The sequence below is a fragment of the Lagopus muta genome, chromosome 14 (genome assembly GCF_023343835.1).
Source record: "Lagopus muta isolate bLagMut1 chromosome 14, bLagMut1 primary, whole genome shotgun sequence".
NCBI lineage: Eukaryota > Metazoa > Chordata > Aves > Galliformes > Phasianidae > Lagopus > Lagopus muta.
In genome coordinates, this window is record NC_064446.1 from 15,559,040 (window position 1) to 15,582,667 (window position 23,628).

General features: G+C 44.1%; 1 protein-coding gene and 1 long non-coding RNA gene across 2 annotated transcripts; one reads left to right on the forward strand and one right to left on the reverse strand.

Annotated features, from left to right (window-relative positions):
- The first annotated feature begins 51 nt into the window (after positions 1–51).
- Positions 52–15,324, forward strand: PPP2CA (protein phosphatase 2 catalytic subunit alpha). Its single transcript, XM_048960288.1, has 7 exons — positions 52–271; positions 11,661–11,870; positions 12,368–12,541; positions 12,707–12,796; positions 13,248–13,409; positions 13,864–13,982; positions 14,585–15,324. Exons 1-7 carry the CDS (start codon positions 170–172, stop codon positions 14,655–14,657), a joined length of 930 nt encoding a protein of 309 aa, XP_048816245.1. The 5' UTR covers positions 52–169; the 3' UTR covers positions 14,658–15,324.
- LOC125700071 (uncharacterized) lies at positions 15,144–23,501 on the reverse strand. Its single transcript, XR_007379775.1, has 2 exons — positions 21,140–23,501; positions 15,144–21,025 (listed from the first exon to the last, which is right to left on the reverse strand). It is a non-coding gene; the product is annotated as an uncharacterized LOC125700071 (long non-coding RNA).
- Between the last annotated feature and the right edge of the window lie 127 nt (positions 23,502–23,628).

Consider the following 23,628-nt stretch of genomic DNA (forward strand, 5'->3'; position numbering starts at 1 on the left):
TGCCGTGGGTAGGGCGCCGTTTCGCCCGCCGCTCCCGTAACTTCTGCTGTGCTGCGTCTGCCGGCAGCGCGTTGTTGGGGCCTCCGGGAGGAGCAGCGGCAGCTGGTGAGGAGGAGGAGGAGGCGGCGGAGGAGGAGGGGGCGGCGGCGAGAGAGCGGGTGCGTGCGGGATGGAGGAGAAGGTGTTCACCAAGGAGCTCGACCAGTGGGTGGAGCAGCTCAACGAGTGCAAGCAGCTGTCCGAGGGGCAGGTGAAGAGCCTCTGCGAGAAGGTGAGCGGCGGAGCAGGGGGGAGGGCGGCGTGCGGCCGCGGGGACGGCGGGGCGGGGGCGGCTCTTCCTGGCCGGGCGGGCGCGGAGAGGGCTGCGAAGAGAACGGCGGAGCGGTGCCGGAGCCGCGGGGCGGCTTTGCGGGGCTCTGCTCGGCTCCGCTCGGCGCCGCCCGCGCGGCCCGGTGCTGCCTCAGCCGCGGCCCCTCGGCGGGCAGCGCCGCGGCCTGGCCCCGCCTCCCACCTTTTCATCGCCTCCTAAAATGGCGCCGCTGCCGGGATCCGCGGCTCGAGACCCCCGTGCGCCGCCGGGCCCGGCGCTGCCCTGCGGGGATGGCTGAGGGCGGGCCGTGTGACACGGGGGGACGGGGCGGGGGGAGCGCGACGTGAGATCAGAGCGGGGCTCCGAGCTGCCGTGAGACCGGCAGCTTTTTCTTTTTTTCTTCTCCTATTAAATATAAGAGCACGCTTAGTTATGATTGAGATGGAAGGTTAGGTTGACTTTGGGAGTCGTTTGTTCAGAATAAAATGGCGCTCTGTGAAATGAAGCTCGTGTCGCTGTTGATTTCTGTGCTGACTGATGGGGAATGCTGGGATCTGCAGACCGGAGTGCTGTGCTGTGTTTGTTATACAGGAAGATCTTAAAATCAGCCCCAGACAGACCGTGCTCTGAAATGAAAGGGAATAAGAGCTGTAGGGATACCTGGTTTTATTGTCCGGGCACGCTCCAATGAATTGAATGAAATCTTCACCTATTGAGGTTTATTATTTTTTTCCTGGAGGTTTTATTTTCATCCATCCTTCAACTGAAGGAATTGCCTTTTTTGGGGGACCTGGAAATCAATGCGTATGGAAGTTACCGAGATGTGCATGGTTCTAAAGAAGGCTGCATGCCTACTGCAGGAAGAAATGAGGGTATTTTAAGTTTGGCACTATGCCTTCAAATACTACAGCATGTTAGTTTAGAAGCAAACTGTTTCCAGAGGACTTAGAATTAACTTGCAGGGCTTTTGGCCAGATGTGTTCTTGTTGTGTCCAAATTTCAGTTGACTGACATTCCAGCAACTTGAAATCATAACCATTAGGTATGGTTTGTGTATTTAAAACTGCGTTGCAAGCAAGTAGCAGTTTAGGGATTGTTTTCCATGTGTGTCTCCAGTGACAGCAGTCCGGCTTCTTCCTTGTGTCCTGTTTGCCATTATTGATATGCTGATTCAAGATCTGAATCCTGGGTGGGTATTTCTAGTGAGGCTGTATGGTAATCTGTACGAACCCAAGGAATAAATTAAATGCTTTTCCTTTACTGCATGTTCTGGATAGGTGAGGAGTAGGCATACCAATAGAAACTGTACAAAAGGCACTATAGTCATGTTCATAATTTGTGTGAGAATGGAGGTGTTTTCATTTTTTTCTAATGAAGAATTGAAATAGACTTTATTTCTGGGTGAGTGTGTAGTGTTCATCACCAAAATAGATTCTTGACACTAGGAAAGAAAAAATTGTCTTCACCTGAAATTGTCTTCATGCTTCTGACAGGTTTTCAAGGCAAGGAATCACGAGGCAGGTGGGAGTAGCGAACTCTTCTGGTGAGGCTGAAGGAATGATAAGTGATGAGTTGTGGGGATTGTTTGTTTTGATTAAGGCGTTGGAATTAGGTTACAGAAAGCTGTCTGTCCAACTGCTGTATTCTGAGATGAAAGACTGCAAAAAATAGGAGAGAATGATGTGAAAATACCACTGAGCAGCAGCCATGCTTTGCCACAAGTTGGGTGTTGGAGCCAGCTCCAGACCAAAGGTGGCATCTCTTTGGGTAGTGTGACACTGTGCTTGAGATAAAGATCTCTCTCTCTTACTGGGCTGCAGTCAGTACTTTGCGAGGTACATCCAGGCTGTTTGTGTTACAGAAGAATGATAACTATTGGTGGATTTACCAGGGCTCCCTGCTAGTGGTAGGTGAGGTGCTGTGATTGCCAGTGCAAGCAATTGGAAGCTGTCCTCAGAGGCCCAAGCTTTCCATTGTCCTTTCGTCCCCTCCGGTGGGTTGCTGTGTTCCCAGATGCAGGGCATTAGCTGAATTCTGTAGGTCTGCTAAGGGTCCTCATTTATCCTGTTTCCAGGCTTCCAGCACCAGCTCTCAGCAGTACTGAATTATGCATCATGTTTTCATTATTGTCAGTAGTTGCATGAATGCAATCACACCCAAAGGTTATGTTTTTCCATAAAGAACTTACATGTTAAGGATGGTGTCAGCTCTAGTTACTGTTCCGAATGACGGGTGAAGACCCTATCAGACAGAAGCTGTCATTCCTCAGTGCACTGAGCTGTAGCTAGGATAGGGAAAAGTAATCATTCTTGTGAGAGCTTTTCCCTATAACACACAGTTTATTAGGTGATCTTCCTGACTGGTATTTCTGGATCTTTTGAGGCTTTGTGTGTGAAGACTGGTGCCTATTTCGAGTAAGGTGAAGCCTGAGGGCTCTGTTATGTTTCAGTATTGATACCAAAAGAACATAACAGCTATTTGCAAACACCGTGTCAGCACAGTATCTAAATGCCATTCATGCATTGCAGTTACTCTCTTGGTGCATCCTGTGTTGTGCCTCATTCCCTCGGTGGTGGTAACTGGTAGAAATGTCTTCTAGAGCTAGGAATAATTTGTAGCCACAAACAATATCTGCTTTCATAGACTTGAAAAAAAGTCTAAGTGACAATTAAATTATTCTAATGTTAATATTTTCTATTAATTTTGCTACAGCAGTGACAGATTTTTATGTGCTTTAAGTATTCCTTAAGTGTGAGCTTTGAAGGACTGTTACAAATATGTGCCTTACTCAAGTATGGCATTTATGACATTGGCCACATTTGCCCTGCTGAGGCTGAATTGTACACTGGCTGCTGTCTGTGTACAGAGGAGAAAGGAAGTCCTTTGTGGCCAGGTGAGGTTTTTTTCCGCTGCCCACTTACAACAAAGCTGCTGTTCTTTTCCATCCTTTGTGGGAAGTGGTCTCGGTGGGACTGTTCTGATGCACAGCCCAGGAAAGGTGGGATGGCAGTCCAGAATGGAATGCAGGAGTGAGCTGAATTTGTGGATGCCATCCCCGTGGGTTATTTCAGAATCTATCTCTGAGTGGAGGAGATGTCTGGGAGCCTCTCGCTGGGAAGAGCTGGGCTGTGAGTGGCTTTGAACATAGCCCCCAGTTTCTTGAAGCAGGCAAGCTGGTTGTATGCTGTGTAGCATTGTCAGGGCTCTCACTGTGTACTTCAGATGTGTTTTACTGTTAACTGCATGGATGGTGGTGCTATCTAAAAATTTGTTAATTGAATGGAGTTCTGATATCACTAAGCCCTTTTCTAGGAGCCTGGATTGACACCTTGTCTCTGTAGCTTTTGATCTGTAACAAAGTTTGTGATCACACTTGCTATTTGGTCTGTCACCACTGCTAACTTTCCTAGCATGTTTCTGGGCTGTGCTGATTTCTGGTACACTGGCTTGTCAGAAGTGGCTTGTCTTTCCTTCTGTCATCTGCCACCTTTACCACCAGGTCTTCCATTAGATTTTCTGAGTCTAATTGCCAATGAGAACAAGCCAAACATGCGTCCAACTGCAGCTGTACCAACTGCTCAAACTCCTTCAGCTTTCTTTAAGCTGTGGTTCTAGGAGGGCAGTGTGTTACTGATGCAGCTCATTTTTGGGTCAAAAGAAGAACCTGTGGTCAAAGTTCACTTCTTGTGTAGCACAGGACGAGCAAGTTTTGTGAAGCATGCTGTTCCAAGCTGTTACTGCCCTGACATCTCTGCCCCACTTCTTCAGAGGCTCTGTTCCTTTGTCTCCGCTGTATTAGCTTTGTGCAGGACATGTTGTGTGTCCCTGCACTTCTGACAGAAGAAGGGAGAAGACAGTGGAGGGCACAGTGTTTCATGTCTTATTTGCTACCACATTGGCTTATGGAGTCAGTAAAAAAGAAACTGCTGCGGGCAGGAGGGCCCTCTTCAGTTGTTTCAATGAGGACCGGAGGACAGGAGGAGGCTGGAGACTCCTTTGTTACTGCCTATTGAATTTACTTGGGGATTGAGCTGTTAATGCTTCGATCTCTGGAGAATTACAGGGTGAGAAGGTTTTTGTGACATTTTAATGACTGCTTCAGGTTATTGTGGAATGCTTTCACAAAGATGCTTTCACTCCCAGTGTTCTTACGATAGCGTTAATATAAAATGGAAAGTGTTCCCGTGCACAGAAGACATTTGAAGTGTCAGCCTTGCCAGCCTTCTCACCTAGTGCTGATTACAACACTTTGGTTATGTGTATGAGAAATCTGTCTTCTGTGCATCGCTTCTTGTAGTGCTAACAGCTTTCTCTTTGGTACTCTGTGAAATTGAGTTGTGCTGCTGTTAGTACTTCTTTCTTTTAATTAGTTTTTACTCACCACATTCATTGTAATCAGATGGAGTGAAAGATATTCCAGTGTTGTCATTTTGGGCATAGCTTAAAATAACAGAAGTGAGTGTTAGTAAGTCAGAGCAAGTTTGTACTTGAGTTTCTACGGTGTAAGGATAACGACACGGACAAGACTGTAGATTGATGTCCCTTTGCAGATCTACCTCTGGTAAAGCTGTTGCCTCCCAGGATCTGATGACGGTGCTGCTCTGTGATTGCTCCCAGGCCATGCTCAGTTAGTCATCACGGATGCCTTAAGCAGTGTAATGACCTTACCTGTCTGGCTTTGGCATGAGTTATGGAGGGCTTGTGCAGATGGCTCTGCTGAGAGGCTCCAAGGAGCAATGATACAATTTCCCTTCTCACTTAGGGACCCTTAAAGACTACAGCAGCATTCAATAACACCGTTGTTGCTGTAGACTTCTTTCTTTAGGCAATATGTTAAGCTGGAAAAAGCAGGTAGTTTATTCCTGGCTAAAGAATAAATACCCAGTTGAGCAACTCTCCGACGTTTCTGCAGGGTATGTAGGAAGTACCTTCCAATATGGGTGTTGAATCCTTGCTCTCTGGTTCTGAAGTACATATCTTCAGTAGGACACGTGCCTGCCCAGCCGGCCAGCTGATACCTGACTGCATTTAACATCACTGCACCTAGCTGTGGTTGGAGTTATTTGAACAAGAAAATCCTACAGATCTACCACCATCAGTTTAGCTTCACTTATCAGACCCACTGGTTTGGGAATGGCTTCAACCTATTTCTTTTTTTCATAAAAAATGAATTCAGCTTGCTACTATGGGCAGGGCTGAAGGCAGTCTGTATCATTGATCAGCTTCATGCATTATTACTGTTACTCTTTTACTTGGATCTCCAATATAGAGAGGGACCCATCTGGTTTTCCTAATTGATTTGGCTTCTTGATTTTTATTTTTTTTTCCTAGATTATTTAAAATTCAAAGTTAAGGGCACAAAGAAAGCTTGAATATTGTGAAATGATTATGACATTGAATTCTTTTGGGGATGCCCCTTCCTGTCCTCATTTTCTCCTGGTCCACTATTGTTACTTAAATAGCACTTCCTCTTCTCCTAAATCTCTCTCCAAGGGAAGCAGCATTCTTTTCAGTTACTATGAGATATGTACAGCTGCTAATGATTTTTGCAAATTGAGGTTGAAGGGAATATCAAGACTGTAGAAAGTGTCAGTCATTGTTGTGCAGTATGAAGGAATAGAGAATTACTTGGCAAAAGTTTACTGCCTGTACTCATTCTTACAGACCTTCTAGAATTCATAGGAGAAATAAAGCGATTGTCTCACCTAATCTCACATGCAGTGCTGGCATTAGGATTAACATCTTGGTTGGCCAGCATCTTGTGTTTGTTCAGTTACTCTTCTAAGCAAATAGAAATTGCTAAGAGTGAGGCAGCAGTAGTTGCTCTACTGTAGAGTGGCAAAGAAAGGTACTTAGCTTTGTGGTGGAATATTAAGCTGGTTTCTACTAAGCTTTTTGAGTTAGGTGTCTGTATCTTTCCTCTTTCCTCGATGTACACTAAATACAACTTCTGAGTTCATTTGTTAGTTCTGTTTGCCCAGCCCTGAGAAAATTAAGGGCCACAGATTTGCAGTGGGTTGCTTGTGACATGCATTGCCAGGAGCTGCACTGTGATGGAGCAGGCATGCTGCTTCCTTCACCTCGTTCCAAACCTCCAGAATGCCTGCAATGGGTGACATTAGCAGTGGGGTATTGGTGGTGCTCACCAAGTCAGAGTAGACAGGATGCTCTTTGTTTCGGTCATGGAAGAGTATTTTGCTGCTGTCAGTACTTTTGTGTTGGATGGAAATTCTGTTTTTCTTGCTGTGGAATACTAAGTAGTTAAATGTTAATTGAGAACTTTGAATTTTAATTTTATTTTTGCATATGCATTCACATTGAACTCCTTAGTGGATTCTGAAGTTCAGAATTAAGCAGGTTCCCTTTTGTGCTGTGTAGTCTGACTGCTGTCGTAGCATCTTCACAGGTGAATGATATCAGAGGCCTGATGTCTCTACTTTTGTTTAAAAGGTCAGACTGTAAAAGAAAACCCCTTTTGCTCTAAAAGCAGCCCACGTTTGATTTGGGCATCTTTCCTCTGCAGGTAGGGACTGGGAACACTTGGAGGAAACAGAAATGCCTTTATTTTGTAGAAGAGCTGCTGACTTTGCACGGAACTGGGACCTCTTCCAGGCCGTGCTGCTGGCTGGCTAAAACCAGCCTTCATCCCAATTAGCCGATCATTGTGGCTTTAGTCACATCCTGTGCATGTTGATGGCAGGAAGCTGTGGGTGTGGCTGAAGTCTTCGATCTCTACAAAATATCTGTATGGTAACTACAGGTGCGTGACTTTGTCTCGGTTACAGTGGATGCCTTTCCATACCAGCTTTATTAGACAGCGTGGGGCTTACAGGTGTGAGTTTTGGTCTTCCAAGAATGCAGTACAGATTTCCACAGCGACTGCAGAGCTGTTGTCTCATTAAAGTGATGCTTATATTTCCTTTACTGAGTTAGTATTAATCTTTTGATAAGTGCTTTATTGCGCTGATTCAGCATTGCACAGCAGTTTCAAATACTGCTTTTATGGCTCAGTGAAGCCACAGTAATGTTTCCTGCTCTTATTTTGTCTGTATTATGTGCCTCACAGAGTAGGTACTTGGTTTGAGCTATCAGAGCTTCTGCTAGAAGGCAATGATCTGAGCAGGGGTGGGCATGAAAAAGAAATACTGCATGTTCTAGAAACAAAAGGGAAATTGTATACTGGTGAATGGAAGAGATTTGTCAGAAATGGACCAGTTCGGATGTGTTTTATCTCAGGTATGATGTATTCTGCTTATGAAGCAGACTTGCCCTCAGCAGTATGAGAGTGGCTGGGTTGCAGCCCTCGAGCTGTGAGCTGTAATCTGTGTCTTGTTGGGCAGAAATGCAGGCAGAGAACAAGGGAAGTTGGAGATAGCCAGAGTGCAGGCAGCTCCTGCCTATCATTAAATAAAATCCTGCAGATCTGAAAATCCAACCCCAATGACTTCAATAGTCACATCTTTTTTGAATTTTTTGCACCCCAGCCCGTTATAAAATGTGGCGCTTGCTTGAATCTTTGTTTTAAAACAATGGAACTAATGTTTGTATTTTAAGAATGAGTTTTTGCTGTTGTTTGTTTTTGGCATATAAGGAGGTGCTTTGTAAACAAGAAAAATACAGTGCTTTACTGTTCATTCGTCACTTGCAAAGATGTGCAGCAGTCCTGGAAGGTTTGGATCCTGAAGTTGGAGGTTTTATTTTCATCTAGTAATAATCCTGTTACTGTACAGTGAAAATTGTTTCCTTGTGCCTTTAAACCAGCCTTCGTTTCAGTCCTGTCTTCTGCCTCTCTTGAGTTTGCACAAGCTGCCTTTTCCCCAGAAAAACAGTTGAGTAAGCAGATACTGCAGATACTGAGAAGTGAACTCCAGCAGCGTGACTGAACCGGCGTGTGTTTGGTACGTGCTGATGGTTGGGACTTTGAGGTTGCCCTAAGGTAGCACATGACTTTCCACATTGACAGCGGTTGTGTGGGACAGATTTGACTGCATTCTGGTACTTTTTTCCTCGTGTCTTACAGCTGCATGTAGGGACTTGCCATTGCAGTTGCATGCTGCTGATATTGGGCATTTGCTTCAGTGTATTGACCCTTTAGAATGTAGAATACAGCTTAAACCTCCTTTGGAGTCATGAGAACTGAAGTCCCGCAGAAGCTCAGGTCTCTTAATGTTAAGAGTTGTTGAGAAATGAAAAATGTCTAAGAAACAAAAACACTGGTAAGTGCTCGAGGAAAATCTTGAATTTTGGCATTGCCTGTTTATGTAGAGATAGGCAGTGAAACCTGAATGTTTCAAAATGTCACTGTCAAAATACTGTGAAGTGTTGCACTGCCATCCCTGGCAATAGGTCACAGGGTTCTTGAAGTGGGAATCAGGGCTGCCTTCACTGCCCTGCTCCTCCCTCATCAGGCGGCCTGGTGCAGGGCTCTGCTGTGCTGGAGGCTGCTGCCTGCCTCCCTGCTGGCTGTAAGCGTGGTGGCTGCTGGTGGCACTTCCATTCTGCTGAAGAATGTGACTGAGCTAATAGCATCGTCATGGCTCTGAGGGAAGGGATCAGTCAGTGGGGAATGAAACCAAGTAAGATTGCACGGGCTGGTGTGTGTCCTGTACCAAGCTGGAGTCACCCATGCTTCAGTGATATTAGTAACAGCTTGACTTCGTGAACCTTGTTGTGAAATTGTATTACATCTATTCTTGTCTTGCCAGCCTGTGTTTCTGTAATGTCACAGTGTATTCCAACAGTTGTGACTGAAAATGCAGAAACAGGGTACAGCTGATGGTTTTTCAGTGTTATTTTCCACTTCCAACTCTCCTGAAGCTCTTTTTTAAAGACTCGTATACTGCTTAAGCAGTTCAGTGTATGCCATTGCTAATGCTGTGGGACATGAGACTGTAAATGGGCTGAGCAGGTCATAAGTTGGTATTTCACTAAACTTGCTTCAAGAACATGAAAATATGTAGATGACTACACCAGCATCCTTTTGCTGCAGGATTTAAATGGAGATGGCTGTTTTGCAAGTTGACCTGGAACCGTCTTTTTCTATCAGCGTGGCTGTCTGACTTACCTGTGTGCTCGGTCGTCTGCATATCTGAGTGATTTAATATTTCAAAAACTGAGGAAGCGACAGCTCCACAGAGAATGATGCCATTTTCATCTCAGTCAGCATAAAAGTTGCATCCCTTTGATGAAAAATGAATGCAGCATTCCTTGTGTGATGCTTCCAGTGCATTACGAAATGGCATTATGGCAGTAGAAAGTGTTCTAATTAAAGAATGCTTTTTTGTATTGAAGTGCTATAAGTCTCTGTAACTTTCTCTGTCAAAGGAGAACTGGGATGGGTAATGCTTCTGACTGTAGTGGTGTATTAGAGGAGGCTCGGGCTGTTAGAACACCTCCAGAACACCCGGTGAGTGTCACTGCATTAAAATGAACTTAAGTCAGACTATCTTAAAATAAATTGATGTTTTTAGCATCCACCACGAGCTGCCAGCGACCATCTTTGGCACTAGGCACAGTGTGAGTGGAAACTCGTGTGACTTGACTTCTGTTGTCAGTAGGTCTGCAGAGTAATTTAACTTTGTTACTCATTTTCAGTATCTCAAGCAGTGTTGGACAGGGTGCTGAACCATGACTGCATTTTGCATTTCTTCCTAGTGTTGAATGGAATCTTTGCATCTCCGTCATTATCACAGAATCACAGAATTGTAGGGGTTGGAAGGGACCTCCAGAGATCATGGAGTCCAACCCCCCTGCCAAAGCAGGTTCCCTACAGTAAAAAGTGTGTGTTGCTGGCCATTGGTGTTTGAAATGGTTGCTGGGCTGGGCAGCTTGGATAACAACCAGGAGCAGAGGGACCACGGCTGGGGGCGTCCATCACTGCCCAGCTGATAGCTTCACAGCTAAGTGGGAATGTGGACGGAGCAGCATGCTCCTTAACGAGCCTGGTTCTTGTTTTACCAGGTATTTAACCTCTTGTTTAGATTTTAATTTCAGATATTTCATTTCTAACTTTACAAATCTGCTTTTCAAATGGTGGTGACTTTTTTTTTTCTTTCTACAACATCTCAAAATACTTCTCTGCTTAGCAGAAAGTCTGCAAAACAATTATGCAGCTTTAGATATCAGCTTAGGTTTGAGTTGCCGGGTTAGGTTTGAGAAAGCAGTGAGAGAAATGACCCTAAAATGAATGTGGTGTTGCTCTTCCACCCGTCTCTCATGCTGCTGTGTGTTTCAGGGTATCTGGGATTTGGTGTGGCCACATGTAGGTGGTATTTAGTGCTGTTACAGTGAGTTCTGTGGGCATCATGCAGTTCTGTGGAGCAGAATGCAGTTTTCATATTCTCTTCTTGGTAATATAATGAGGTTAAATGTATCCTTTTTGAATGGGAACACTGGTGCTTGAAAGGCGTAAATCTTAATAGATGGCAACTTGTAAACTTGCTGCTATTTATATTTCTAATGCCTCCAATACTCCCTTGATTTAGAAAATAATTGTGTGTATTTATAGATTGTTGTCAGAGCAGTCACCAGCAACTGGCATCATGATGGTAAGATTGAGGAATTCTGGCAGCATTACCTTTTTGATGCTGTAATTAGTTTTGCTGCTTGTAGGAACTTGTCAGCAACTTGTGTGTGCAAAACTTTGGGGGAGAAAATGAAGAGAGCAAAAATCCACTTCTTTCTTCAGCTTATAAAGGGCACATCTGTGTGTGCTTACAACACACAAAGTTACTGTGTGGTTGGTAGGAACTGTGAATGTTGGTCGAGTTCTTGCATTTGCTTCAGGTAGGATCCTCTGCTGTATACGAAGAGATGCACACATAGCAAACTGTCATCCAGCTTCTGAAGCAAGACATCTGAAGTGTGGGACCCTGCTGGGGCTGGTTAACACTGCCATGTTCACATCCTGGATTCAGCTGTGTCTGAGTTCAGGCTTTGGAAGGGCTGGGAATAAGCTACTTGCATGACTGTAGGCTTACTGCAAACTTTACAGTCCCAGAGATGATGGTCACTGATCTGAAGGCAGTTGTGCTACCTTTCTTGGAGCTGCTTTACAATACATATCAGTTTTTTCTAAACTGGAAACTAATTCTGAAATACCCATTGGATGCTGTGTGAGGGGGATAAAGCCCAATTCTTAAAAAACAACAAAAGAAAAACACCCAAAAGTTTTAAAAAGTCTTTGCATGAAGCCAAGTTTTGCAGGTAGATAAGCTGCTATTCCATGTGCTTCAGAGAAGGACGAGAGTTCATAAAAAGGGCAGGTAATGTAATGTTGCAGATAGTGGAGCATACGGTGAGTGAAAACTGCTCACAGGCAATCTTACGACTTCTTTGTTTTTGTTTTTAGGCTAAAGAAATTCTGACAAAAGAATCCAACGTACAAGAAGTGCGATGTCCTGTCACAGTGTGTGGAGATGTGCACGGGCAGTTTCACGACCTCATGGAACTCTTCAGAATTGGAGGCAAATCACCAGACACAAATTATTTGTTTATGGGGGACTATGTTGACAGAGGCTATTACTCAGTTGAAACAGTCACGTTGCTTGTAGCTCTTAAGGTAATTTTTCCTCTGTACCATCCAGTGTAAAATGTAACTGTCCTGACTGCATTTGATATCAGTATGAATTTACTGCAAGGGTTTATAGGTACAAAAAGTGAAATGTTGGCTGTGTTGTCAAAAATATTTTTGACAAACCTGTAAAGATTTAGTATTTCTGAAAGGCCTGGATAACTTTGTCTAAAGGGAGCTGTGCATTTATTTCTATCTTTAAATGTGGAAGCAGCAGTCTTTAAAGATGTGAGATAACAGCTTAGTGCACAAAGGTAGTGAAGTCCACTGCTGACAGTGGATAAAACCTGTACTTCATCTCAAGGCAACTGAAGACTGGCGTCATTTAGCTGGGTGGTTTTGTTTTTTTTTTTCCTTTAAGGTTGTAATTTAATTTGTTCTTATTGCTTAATTGGCACATTATGGGGAGGGGAAGAGAAGCAAATGGTGGTTTTGGGCAGTGCATGTTGTCGTGCCCCTAACATGTCTTCCACTGCTGTGTTCAGGTCCGTTACCGTGAACGTATCACAATTCTTCGAGGGAACCATGAAAGCAGGCAGATCACACAAGTATATGGTTTCTATGACGAATGTTTAAGAAAATATGGGAATGCAAATGTTTGGAAGTACTTTACAGACCTTTTTGATTACCTTCCTCTAACTGCCTTGGTGGATGGCCAGGTAGGTTGAACTTGGACAAAGTTAAAAGTTGCTGGTTGTGAAGGGAGCTATTAACACTGTATTCAGTGAGCTCACAGCTTGAAAATAACCTCTTGGAAATTTTTCTTAATTGTTCACACTAAACAGTTATAATAAACAATTGAGGTTTCATAATGTCTCTTTCAGATTTTCTGTCTACATGGTGGCCTCTCTCCATCAATAGATACGCTGGATCACATCAGAGCACTGGATCGCTTGCAGGAAGTTCCCCATGAGGTATATTGAAGATTAATTATCTTAACTCACAGTGCAATTCATGATTCAGCATATGTTGGGCATTTTAATATATACAAAGGCAGAAAATCAGGTTCAAAACCATGTAGCAATTTGAAAATACCTGTCTTGCCTACTAGTCTTCTGCAGGAAAATTAAGGGACACATTCTTGCCTGATGTTACAAAGCAGATTTTAATATCTCAGAGGTGAGAACTGCTTCTGTGAAATTTTCTTCCATTAAAATTAACTTCCTTGTGAGTATTTTAAGCTTTAACTGCACTAACTATTGTAGCTGATAGGTGGGGTTTTGCTTACATTTTCTTTCCAAGCCTTAAAGAGATGCTGCAGTAAGCTGTGCAGGGTCATGAGAGTGGACGTTGTGGCTTTTGTTCTTGCTTTTTTTTTTCCTTTTTTTGGTTCAGTTCATGAAATACTTTCCAAATCTCTTACAGGGTCCAATGTGTGACTTGCTATGGTCAGATCCAGATGATCGTGGTGGCTGGGGAATTTCTCCTCGAGGTGCAGGTTATACATTTGGACAGGATATTTCAGAAACCTTTAACCATGCTAATGGCCTTACATTGGTTTCAAGAGCTCATCAGTTGGTAATGGAGGTAAGCAGCCAAGGCTGTATTTAAGCTGTTGGTAGTGGAGTTGTGGTGCCTGAGATGCAGACTTGGCCTCTTCACAAGGTAGAGGGATGTGTGTGGTTTCTTCTTAGTCTCTGGTTGTCCCTAGAAGTTAACCTCTATTCATCAAAAGCAGAACCCACACCTAGCTTTAAAAGATGGTCTAATTCAGAGTTGGTATTTCAATTTTTGACAACGTAGTGGAGAATTCCTGCTGTTTTTCAGTGTGCTCATCTACTGCTTACTAGGAAGGCGTTATATGCTATGGTGCAATTCCTTTTTTCCCTTTTCAGTTAAGAGAAATAAACATACAGCCTTAATGTTGTTTAAAACTGCAAAGCCTATGTAGGGTTTTGCACGTTGAAATTCAGTTTCATAGTCAGTTATGGGGTGCAACAAATGAACATGGTTTTCCTAAACAGTTTATTTTCCTCTGCAGGGGTACAACTGGTGCCATGATCGGAATGTAGTAACAATTTTCAGTGCTCCAAACTATTGCTACCGTTGTGGCAACCAGGCTGCAATTATGGAACTTGATGATACTTTAAAATACTCCTTGTAAGTATGCTTAAACATGAGATCCATGTTGCACATGATTTTGAGATTTGATCAGTGGTAATTTTGCTATATTAACTACTTATGGTTTTGAGGTATGGTTTTACCCTGTGCACATTCAGGAGGTGAGGTGAGGGTGGAATTGTTGAGCTGCTGATATCTAAAAGCGTTGCAGTTCCATATTGGGAATGGCTGTTGACATCTAGACATGTCATTAAGCTCATTAGATACAATAAAGTGAGAGTGTAATGAAATACTCCAGAGGTAAGTAATTGGAAAGTCAGAATACTGTCAGGTGTGAGGTAGTTATGCCCACCTGTAAGTCTAGGGGAAGAGACTTTGAATCTGGTTAGGACACTGACTTTACAAAGCTGTTACAGCAGTTTTAGCAATAAATGAGGAATTCACAAAGCGCTGTGTAAGTTTTGATAGTTACAGGAGACTTTTAATGTCCAGATGTGTACTGATATGTGACCAGTTTGAGCCCCAAAGCCAAGATCTGTTTCTTTCAAGTGCATAGAAGTAATCCAAAGATGAGTTTAAAGCAATTGGAAGAAATACCTGCGCGTGACTGGAATGCTGTCATTAATGCAGATGCTTTTCAGTTTGCAGTTCGACCCAGCGCCGCGCAGAGGTGAGCCGCACGTTACTCGTCGCACCCCGGACTACTTCCTGTAAAGAGAGTACAGAGCTGTACAGTATTGCCATGAACCATATGTCGACCTAAAGAAAACGGGAAGAGCAACAGTAACTCCAAAGTGTCAGAAAATATGTAACATTCAAACTTGTTTTCACATGGACCAAAAGACGTGCCATATTCAAATACAAAGCCTCTTGTCGTCAACAACTGTGACCACTTTAGAATGAACCAGTCCATTGCATGCTGAAGCAACATTGTTGGTCGAGAAACCAGTTTCTGGCATAGCGCTATTTGTAGTTACTTTTGCTTTCTCTGAGAGACTGCAAATAATAAGATGTAGACATTAACACCTCGTGAATACATTTAACTTTCCATTTAGCTATAGCTTTATTCAGCATGACTGTAGATAAGGATAGCAGCAAACAATCATTGAAGCTTAAAGAACATTTTTAAAATAAGTACCAAGGCTTCATATTTGTTCTGAAACTGTTTGTTTTATTTTCAGGGAATACTGTTTAATTTAATTGTATTGATTTTTTTTTTTTGTCTGCACTCAGTTCCCTTTTCCACTCTCTGCCCAACCATTTTGTCCCTTGTAATGTCTGAGCATAGTGAGTTACTTTGAACAGAACTGTTTTTTTCTGTAAAACAATGTTACTGCAGGACAGAGCTGCAGTGTTTTTCATAATAAACTTGTGAACTAAGTATGGAAAAATGTCAAATTCTAATTGCATCTCAGGTCAGCTCTGGTTTAATAAACTAATGCACGGCTGGATAGGTTTTATAAACCTGGAGAGAAGTTTCTACCATAAATAATGATAAAAATGAGGTGATTGAAGTGTGCTGGAAAACTGTGACCTGAATTCTGTCGCAGGGAGATGTCTGGTCCTGTGATCTCGTGTAGCTGAGAACAGAGCTCACTTATTACTGAAATGTTGCTCTCTTTTTTTCCCTCTTGGTGCTCTGTGAAATATTCAGAAGTAGAAAAATACAGGATACATTAACTGATCAAGCATGGCTTTTTTTCAAGTGTAAATCCAAGTTTGAGTTATTTCCATTGTAGGTGCTAATACTTCAGAAAGAAATCTGAAAGACTGAGAATAAAACCAGTTTTCTAAATATTAAAGGAATAACTTGAAATTCAGTACTATGTGTATTGCCCAAGCTTCCATTACAAAAATAAGTGTGATCTGTGTTAACTTCTGTTTAAAAACTTTCCTTTCTACTAATCTGAATCTGATGATGATTTTGTTCAAAGCACATTCAGATGTTTTGCATTATGAAGGCTCACACTTGCAGCTTCTTATTGGACATATCTTAAAAGAACTTAGCTGGCTGTTCTGATGGAAGGCCCTTGCTTTCATACTGTTTAAGAGACTCTGGATTTTGGGCTCAGTATAAAGACTGTGTGACCAAATAGAGGGTTTTTTTTTAATACTGCTGGCTTGTGAGAGAAAACACAGAAGTGTTGCAGATGTGCAGGCCTGCTTTCACACACTTTTTTGGACTTGCTTTTCTGAGGTTTTCTCTTGAAGGGCTGCTTAATTATCAAGCTTGCAAGGTGCTTCCTTTCAAATTCATTAATTCACACCTTTTCTGAAAGGCTGGAGGGGTTACTTCTTTCCTTAGCAAAAATCCTGCCTTCAGACTAGCTGGAAAGCTCAGTCCTGAATCGCGACCCCTTACAGGGAGAAGTGCATTCTAAAAATAATGCTCACATGGAGGAGTTCCTTCTGTTATTGTTTTCTTTATAGCATGTTGGGAGCTTTTGCTTTGACCACTAACACAAAAAGGTTCCTTTGCTTTAGAGAGAGTTCATTAAGTCTCCTTTCCTCTTGCTTGCCATTCTCTGTATTTGGGCTTTGGCAGATAGATCTTCTGCCTTCACTGACACCATTCCACACCTTTTGCACTGCTGCAGTGGGAAGCAGTTCATTTGTTCTGTTTCTGCATGCACACACAGGCAGTTGTTAGTAAAGTCAGTATGTTGACAGTCACTCCAGGTTTTGCACTTCTCTCCATAATTATGCTGTGACTGGCCATTTGCAGGCTTTTCTTTTTAAGAATAGCCCATTGTGAACAAGAATTACTGCTCTGGGATTAGTATTGCTGTTTGCCAGCCAGCTAGAAGGTGAGATTCAAGAGAAAACTTCAAGTAGAAATAATGACCGTCCAATTTTTCAGCAGCTGGCTGACTAGAAGTTCACCCAAGCTTCACTTCAAACTGATGCTGCTGGCACGTAATTAGGATTTCAGTTTGTTTCACACACCAGTATGGACCTTTCTTTCTGCTCTGCAGAGACTGGTAGATTCCTTGGAAAGGTGATGCAGGAGTAGCTCAAAGTCCTGTATCTTCAGCATTCAGTCATGCTTTTACTTGAATTTGTATGTCAGATTGAAGTAAATGCCTCTCATTTGTAGAGGCCTGTTCTTAGAACTAAGGAATCATTAAGCCAGAATAGAAGTATTGGTGCATACAGCAGAACACAGGAAAGCCTCTGGTAATTTCCTTTCTGAAAGGAGAAGATGGAAGCGTTTGGAACGAACAGATTTGCAGGTTTTCTTTCCATCGTTCTCGTAGCCTTTCTCTGCCTGCCCCTGCCTGCTGCCTGTCCCTTGGCATCCCCAGGTCTCAGCTGCCCTGCAGTGCATCCCACAGCCCAGCTGCCGTGGCTGATGTGGGCTCCTGTGTGTAGGTGCTGTTTTCTCCAGGGTGAATGGATGCTTGTGCTGCTAGGCTCAGGCTGAAGCCGGATAGTTTCCAGTTGCCCACGTTTTTGCACACAAGCTCAGTATCACTGCTCTGCTGCTTTAGATCTGACAACACCTGTAAGGTTTCTTGATGCACAGTGTGAAGATGGACAGAACTGGGTATCTTTTCTGTCTGCTTGGACGGTACTTCTGCCTTGGAGAAGAGGAGCTGTACGCATTGCTGATGAAAGCTTTGACGTTTCATCTGCCTGCACCACCCTGGTTAGGATCAAAGGTCAGCGTGGAGTTTTTTTTCACACTTGCTGAAGGTCACATTGATAAGGGCTGTATGGTGAGGGCCTGGGGCAAAGTCTTTCCTCTGGCAATTTGAAAATTCAGTCTGAATTTCTAAAGGCCAGCTGTCTGTTTTCTCATGGACAACACAAAAATAAGGTATGGAAGTGCTCAGTTTATCTTCATAGTTTAATAAATACATCCCTGTGCTCCTCCCTTCTTACCCCTTCATTTCCTTACTAGTTACACCACAAGTTCCTGCAGTAGGAGAAGCTGTGACGATGAACAGGACAGGGCTGAAGGCAAAGTGCACCTGTTTGTTCTGGAAAAATAGTCTGGTCTGGAAGAGGCAAGTGTTATCAAGTGACCACTCTGCATTTCAAATGAAGCCATGCTACCTTGGGTTAACTGAAGGTGTGGCCCCACTTACCTCCTTGTACACCAGCCATACGCTTTGTAATTGCTTCTTGCTTTACCTGTATGCTGAGAATTTGTGGTAATGTAGGATTTGTTTCATTTCTTTCTGGTCTGTACAACTTCTGCATTGCCGTTCTCTCTAGGTTGTTGCAGTGTCCTGCCCAGACGTACAGTCTGCTTAGCTGTGGTTGTACAGGGATGCCTGCTCTGTATCGGTTCTCTGCATGTTCCAGGCAGGGTAGTTTGGAAACAGGTTAAGCATTAAGTAAAAATTACATTGGACTTCATACAGGGCATACATCTTCCAGGGCACGTGAGCACACTAAGAAAGCCCTGCAGAGTAAGCAGCTGAGTCAGCTCACTGTGGTTTTCTAAAAGTTTTGGTGCTCTCATTCATTTGGCTGTGCTCCTTCTGGATGAGAATGAAGACAAAGTGTTCTCTTGAGCAAGGGACTCAAGTTCTTGGGCATATATCCAGGAAAAGAAAGGCTGAGACAACACTTCAGGTTTTAAATTAAGCAGTGCAACATGTTTTAGCCTTTTAAAACCTGTGCTGTAGCTTAAAAGCATTAGTCCTTAAGGTGAGTTGAGCCTGATCTCAATTACTGTACAGTAAGCAACTGCTTATAGATGAAAAACTGATAGCTTCTAGTACATAAAGCACAGATTGCTAATAGTATTTAAATGCTTACATATATACTGCTGACATACAGAAAACATAAAAGCATCACTTTTAGAGAAGGAGGGTACTGTGGTACTGGAAAAGATGAACTAGAGGCTCCAGAACATCTCTTCTTGGAAGGTTACAGGACTGGACCAGAAAAACACACGTGAGCTGCTGTTGGTGCTGCTTCAGACTGAGATGCATTCCAACCTTCTTGTGTTCAAAGAGCATCTTGCTTAGCTGCAGCACATGAGACCCACAGTAGTTTATCCCATTACCTCATCGTCAAACTGCTGTGAAGATGTCAGGGCCTTGGTTTTGGTTTGCAACACGAACTAAAGACAGATGTAGGTGTATGCAGTGTCTCAAATTGGCATCAGCTCATTGCTGCTGATGTTCCGATGCCTGCATTGTGCCACCTTCACTGTCTGGGTGGTGGAAGAGGAGGAGAACAACCTGAGCTGAGCATCTCTGGTGGAAGCTGTGGGCTGGGTGCTGTTGATGAGAACCATCAACACTGCAAATAAATGCAGCATTCTGTAAGATGGTATAAATGGAACTAAACATTTGTAACTTGGCCCTCTTACTGACTTCTGTATCTGTATTTCTCATCAGATCACCCCTGAGTGCAACTGTTCTCTTAAAAAAGAAACAAAACAAAACAGGAGCAGTCTAAAATGGGATTATACATTTAAATACGACGTGCTGAATTGTCAAATAGGACTCTACTTTTTAAACCAGTTTCCATCATGTTTGATGGAAAGACTTCAGCCTGTTTTCCTGCTGCCTGTCCTTCTCAGGTGGTTTGAGACCACCACCACCATGCTGGTCAAATGTAAGACTGTCAAAACCCATCTTTATTGTAGCTGTCAGTGTACATTCTGTGGAAATAGGGAGGCCTTGGAGGAGGGCTGCTGGGAAGGAGCCTCTGCTGCTCATTCTGTGCCTGACCCACTTTACAGTCGGCTTTGCTCACGCTCTGCCACCGCCTTTGTCCTCAGGGAAGCAGGATGCTGCCTGGCACTGCCCTGCCCTGGTGAGCTGTGCTGGCTCCGAGTGGCTGCTCCAGCTTCTCCTTTCCAAACAGACAATTCTGTGTTCTTGAGGTTTGTCCAGTGTTAGCTCAGCCACCTCAGCACTTCGCTGCACTGTCACTTTTCCACCACGTTCTCTTTTTAAAATGTTTTCAATTAGCCTGACTTGTGAAATGTACTACATTTATTCCCATGGACTTTGAAACCTTAAAGCCTCTGCTTTGTATCATCCATGGCATCAGCACCAGCCCAGAATCTGCCTTTTGGACTTTGAACAGCTGCAAGGCTGTGTAACAGCACCGTGTAGCCACAGATCTAGGGCTGAGGGCACCTCTGGATACCTCTGGCACCTGCTGCTCCACCAGAGCCTGGCACTGTGTCCTGGTGTGTTTGGAGGTCTCCATGGAGACCCCAGCACCTGTCTGGGTACCCATGTCCATGCTTCATCACCCACACGGTAAAGAAAAACCCTGTCAAGCCAAATCAGTCTACTGAAATATCACTGTCACTGCTCAGAGGTCTTCACAAATTCAAAATAGCTGCTGGAAGCTGTTCTGAAGGCCAGTTACAGTAAGTCACTCCTGTTCTGTTCTTGCTCTGGCAGCCACGCATTCCTTACAAACCAGCAAGTGCAGCATGGCCCCACTTGTGTGCCATGTGGCATTAGGAAGCCTTCTGCTAACCGTGCTGGAAGTGGGGGAGCTGCCACCCAGCAGCATCTCCCTCCCTATGTAGAAACAGGGACTGCAGGATTTGAGTGGTCCAAGTTATTTCTGTGGACACTAGGGCAAAAATGGTACAAACCCCAGTATGTGCATGGAGTCAGACTGCAGATGAGGTTAGGAAAAGCAGCAAATATGCTTGAGGTATGTTTGCCTTTCTTTTGAATAACTTTCCCCTCATCTTTAATCTTTTATGCTGTCTCAAATCCTCACAGTTAGGCATGGAGAGCACATAAATGTCATTTGAGGGAGAAACAGGAGCTGATAAAGAAATTAAAAAATCAGTTGATATTGCCTGAGACAATTTGGTTGAGTTTCATCCGCCTACTGCTGTTACATCATCTCAGCTGCAGGCTCTGCTTCCCTCAGTGCCTACTCACTGCCCTGCTTTCCTGGGGCACAACTTGCACAGAAAGCAACGTCTAAGGATGTTTCTGTTTCACAGGTTTCGATGAAGTGGAGACACAATTTTTCTGGAATTTAGTGGAGACAAGGATTTTCTTTCTTTTCTGCTGCGTTGTTGCAACGTTGCTTTAAATAACACTGGCACAAGCAGAAGGAGCTCAGCAGTATTTTTCCAGCATCTGTATCAGACAAAAAAAAAAGTGCTTGCTTGCTCTCAAAAATGTTCCCTACCTTCTGCATTCCTTGAAGAATAAAACAGACTGCTGTGATTCTGACAGCCTGTGCATACACACCAGCTTCTTGTCCAGGCTCAGCAGTCACACCTTGCTTCCCAGCAGTGACACCAGGCTCTGCCACAGCAGCTGTGGTCTCCTGAAGTTCAGTCCTTGCAGGCTCACCTTCCCTTTGGTCTGTAAATGCAGACTGAGTCCTGTGATTGGTGGAGCAGAGCTGAGGTCTTTCAAGCCTGGTTCTCTCTAGGCTTTGATAATCCCATGTAACACTTGTATTAAGAAAGTACTCATCTTTTTACATCAGGTTATCTCCATAATCTCTAAATCGCAATCACTGCTAACAAAGAGCATTTCTCTGTCTATGAAAATGCAGTGTGAAGTAGTTAGGTTTTTTGGGGGGGGGAAGGGGACATAGATAAGAGAATACGCTTGTTTTTAGCTAAACAGCCAAGAGGAATAGCTGCAAACAGTCCAAGGTTCTGGACTAATCCAGTGCTGTGTCCAGGAGGCTGCTCTGTTGCTAACGCCATGTTCAGTGTCACATCTCCCTTCCCCCTACGGCTGCGCAGCTGCTCAGCTGGCTTCTGCCCACAGCCCAGTGATGCTGCAAGAATGTAGGTCAGATCTCTTCTGGATCTGATAAGTGTTAAATGAAGCTTATGCTGATCTTGGTCGCTCCAATCATTTCACATATTTGCTATAGTGTTAATCTTCCCCCTTCTTCAGAATTCTCAGTAGTAAAAGGTCCTTAATTGTAATTTATCTGTGACTGATACCTAGTACAATTGCCTTTGCAACTCAGGATGGTGATGTTGAGGCTTAGGATTATTTGCATTGGAATGATTACCTCTGCATGTAACAATTGAGATTGGTATTTATTTATTTTTTTAAATCTTGTTCTTTGCTTCGCAGCTTTAGTGAAGGATGAGTCTCCTGTGGTGCTAACACTGACTTGCAGGACTTTGACTATCACCATGACAAAGACAGCAAAAAGCATTCAGACTAGCTTTGAGAGATTCCCTACACGATATGTAGGGCACAGGGAGGTGGCCTTCATGTGATTACAGCCTATCTGTGACAGTTGTCTGCCACTTCTTAGTTGGGTGTTTTTGTTGCTTTAGCTTTATCAGACTTCTAATTCAACAGATAAATTCAAAGTCCACTGCGAACTCAGTTTTCTCTTTGGCACCTTCAGTGACTCCTATCAAGTGTAATGCTTAATCCCTTTGAATTATAAACCAAGCACAGATCATGTTTAGACATGGAATTTTGCTGTCTGCCTGTTTCTAGATTTTATTAATTTGCCTTGTGCGGAGGCACAACCCTTCCACTGACTTTGATTTGCAGGCTGAGAGAATTTGTGCTTACTGACTAGAAACCTCGATCTTGGGCAGCGTCAGGAAAAAGTGCTTAGGACTTGCAGACATTTTCTGTAGGCTGCTTTCTGTGCTTTCTGTCACCATCTGATCCTCTAATCAAGGAGCGTTAAATAATTTAAAAAGCACATTTAAAGAAAATAAAGGTACTGTTGTTTATTTTAATGCAGCAAGTCTTTTTTTTTTTTTTTTTTTTTTTTTTTACAGTGAAGCCATGAGATGAAGGGATTTTAGAGGAAGGAGGTAAATGTGCTGAGGCATATTTGGGGTACGTATGTGTGTGTAAAGCCCCTGTATATATAAATCCGTATTATATATGGAGGATAATTAGGTCCTAACGAATTTCAGACAACAGCTTACCTGGTTTCTACCAGCAGGATGCCTGAGGCCCACGTTAGTGGTGATGTGCTGTGTGTAAGCAGCACCTGCCACCTCCAGCTGAGCACTCACCTGCTGTGAAGGGCTGCGCAGCTGGGTGTCCCACGCACAGACTGGAAGGCTCAACTGACGATAATGTGAGCAGGGTTAAGTGCCCTCTACATCAGTTTCTGAGTCCCTAATGAGCTGCTGAGCGCCCCGACGCCGAGCAATGCGGTTCTTAAGCCAGGCGTCCACCTCCACCGGCGCTCTGGAGTTTTTAGAAAGCCTCATTTCAGGACGTGACCAACACAGATGGCTTCACGCTCACCTGGGCTGTGTGGCTGGCGGCACGCTGCCTGCAGCCAGCAATCCCTCAGCCTTCCCTCTCTCTGCCCATCCTGCTGCCTGCTGAACGCCTCGAGGCCCGCCGCCTCAGCGGCTGTCGCTGGGCGCAGAACTAAGAAATACCTGAGGAGAGGGGAAGCCCCAGCTGTGCTCGGCAGGTCGCTTATCGGCGCGTGGAGCCGCGCTGCTTTGCTAAAACCACGAACAGGATTCCGAGCGAAGCAACCGGCTGCCGGCGGACAAATAACCGCTTACAAGTCACGCACACGGCGTCCTCACCACGCTCTGGTCACCGCAGCCCAACGCGGCCCGGCAGACGCAGGCGCTCAGCGCCGCCCCGCCGCGTGGGGGCGCCGCAGCCGTTGTTCCCGCGCGCCGCTTCCCCGCCCACTGTGAGGCGTGCCGTATGACCCCGTCACTGCCTGACTAAAACCGACGGCTTCCGCGGATCTCCCTGCCGCGCCGCCG

What these genes read in the sequence shown, in the direction of transcription:
- PPP2CA (XM_048960288.1), top strand. Translation starts at nt 170, where the DNA reads ATGGAGGAGAAGGTGTTCACCAAGGAGCTCGACCAGTGGGTGGAGCAG. An exon ending in TGAAGAGCCTCTGCGAGAAG is followed by an intron (nt 272 to 11,660) that starts GTGAGCGGCGGA and finishes TTTTGTTTTTAG; the next exon opens with GCTAAAGAAATTCTGACAAA. An exon ending in CTCATCAGTTGGTAATGGAG is followed by an intron (nt 13,410 to 13,863) that starts GTAAGCAGCCAA and finishes TTTCCTCTGCAG; the next exon opens with GGGTACAACTGGTGCCATGA.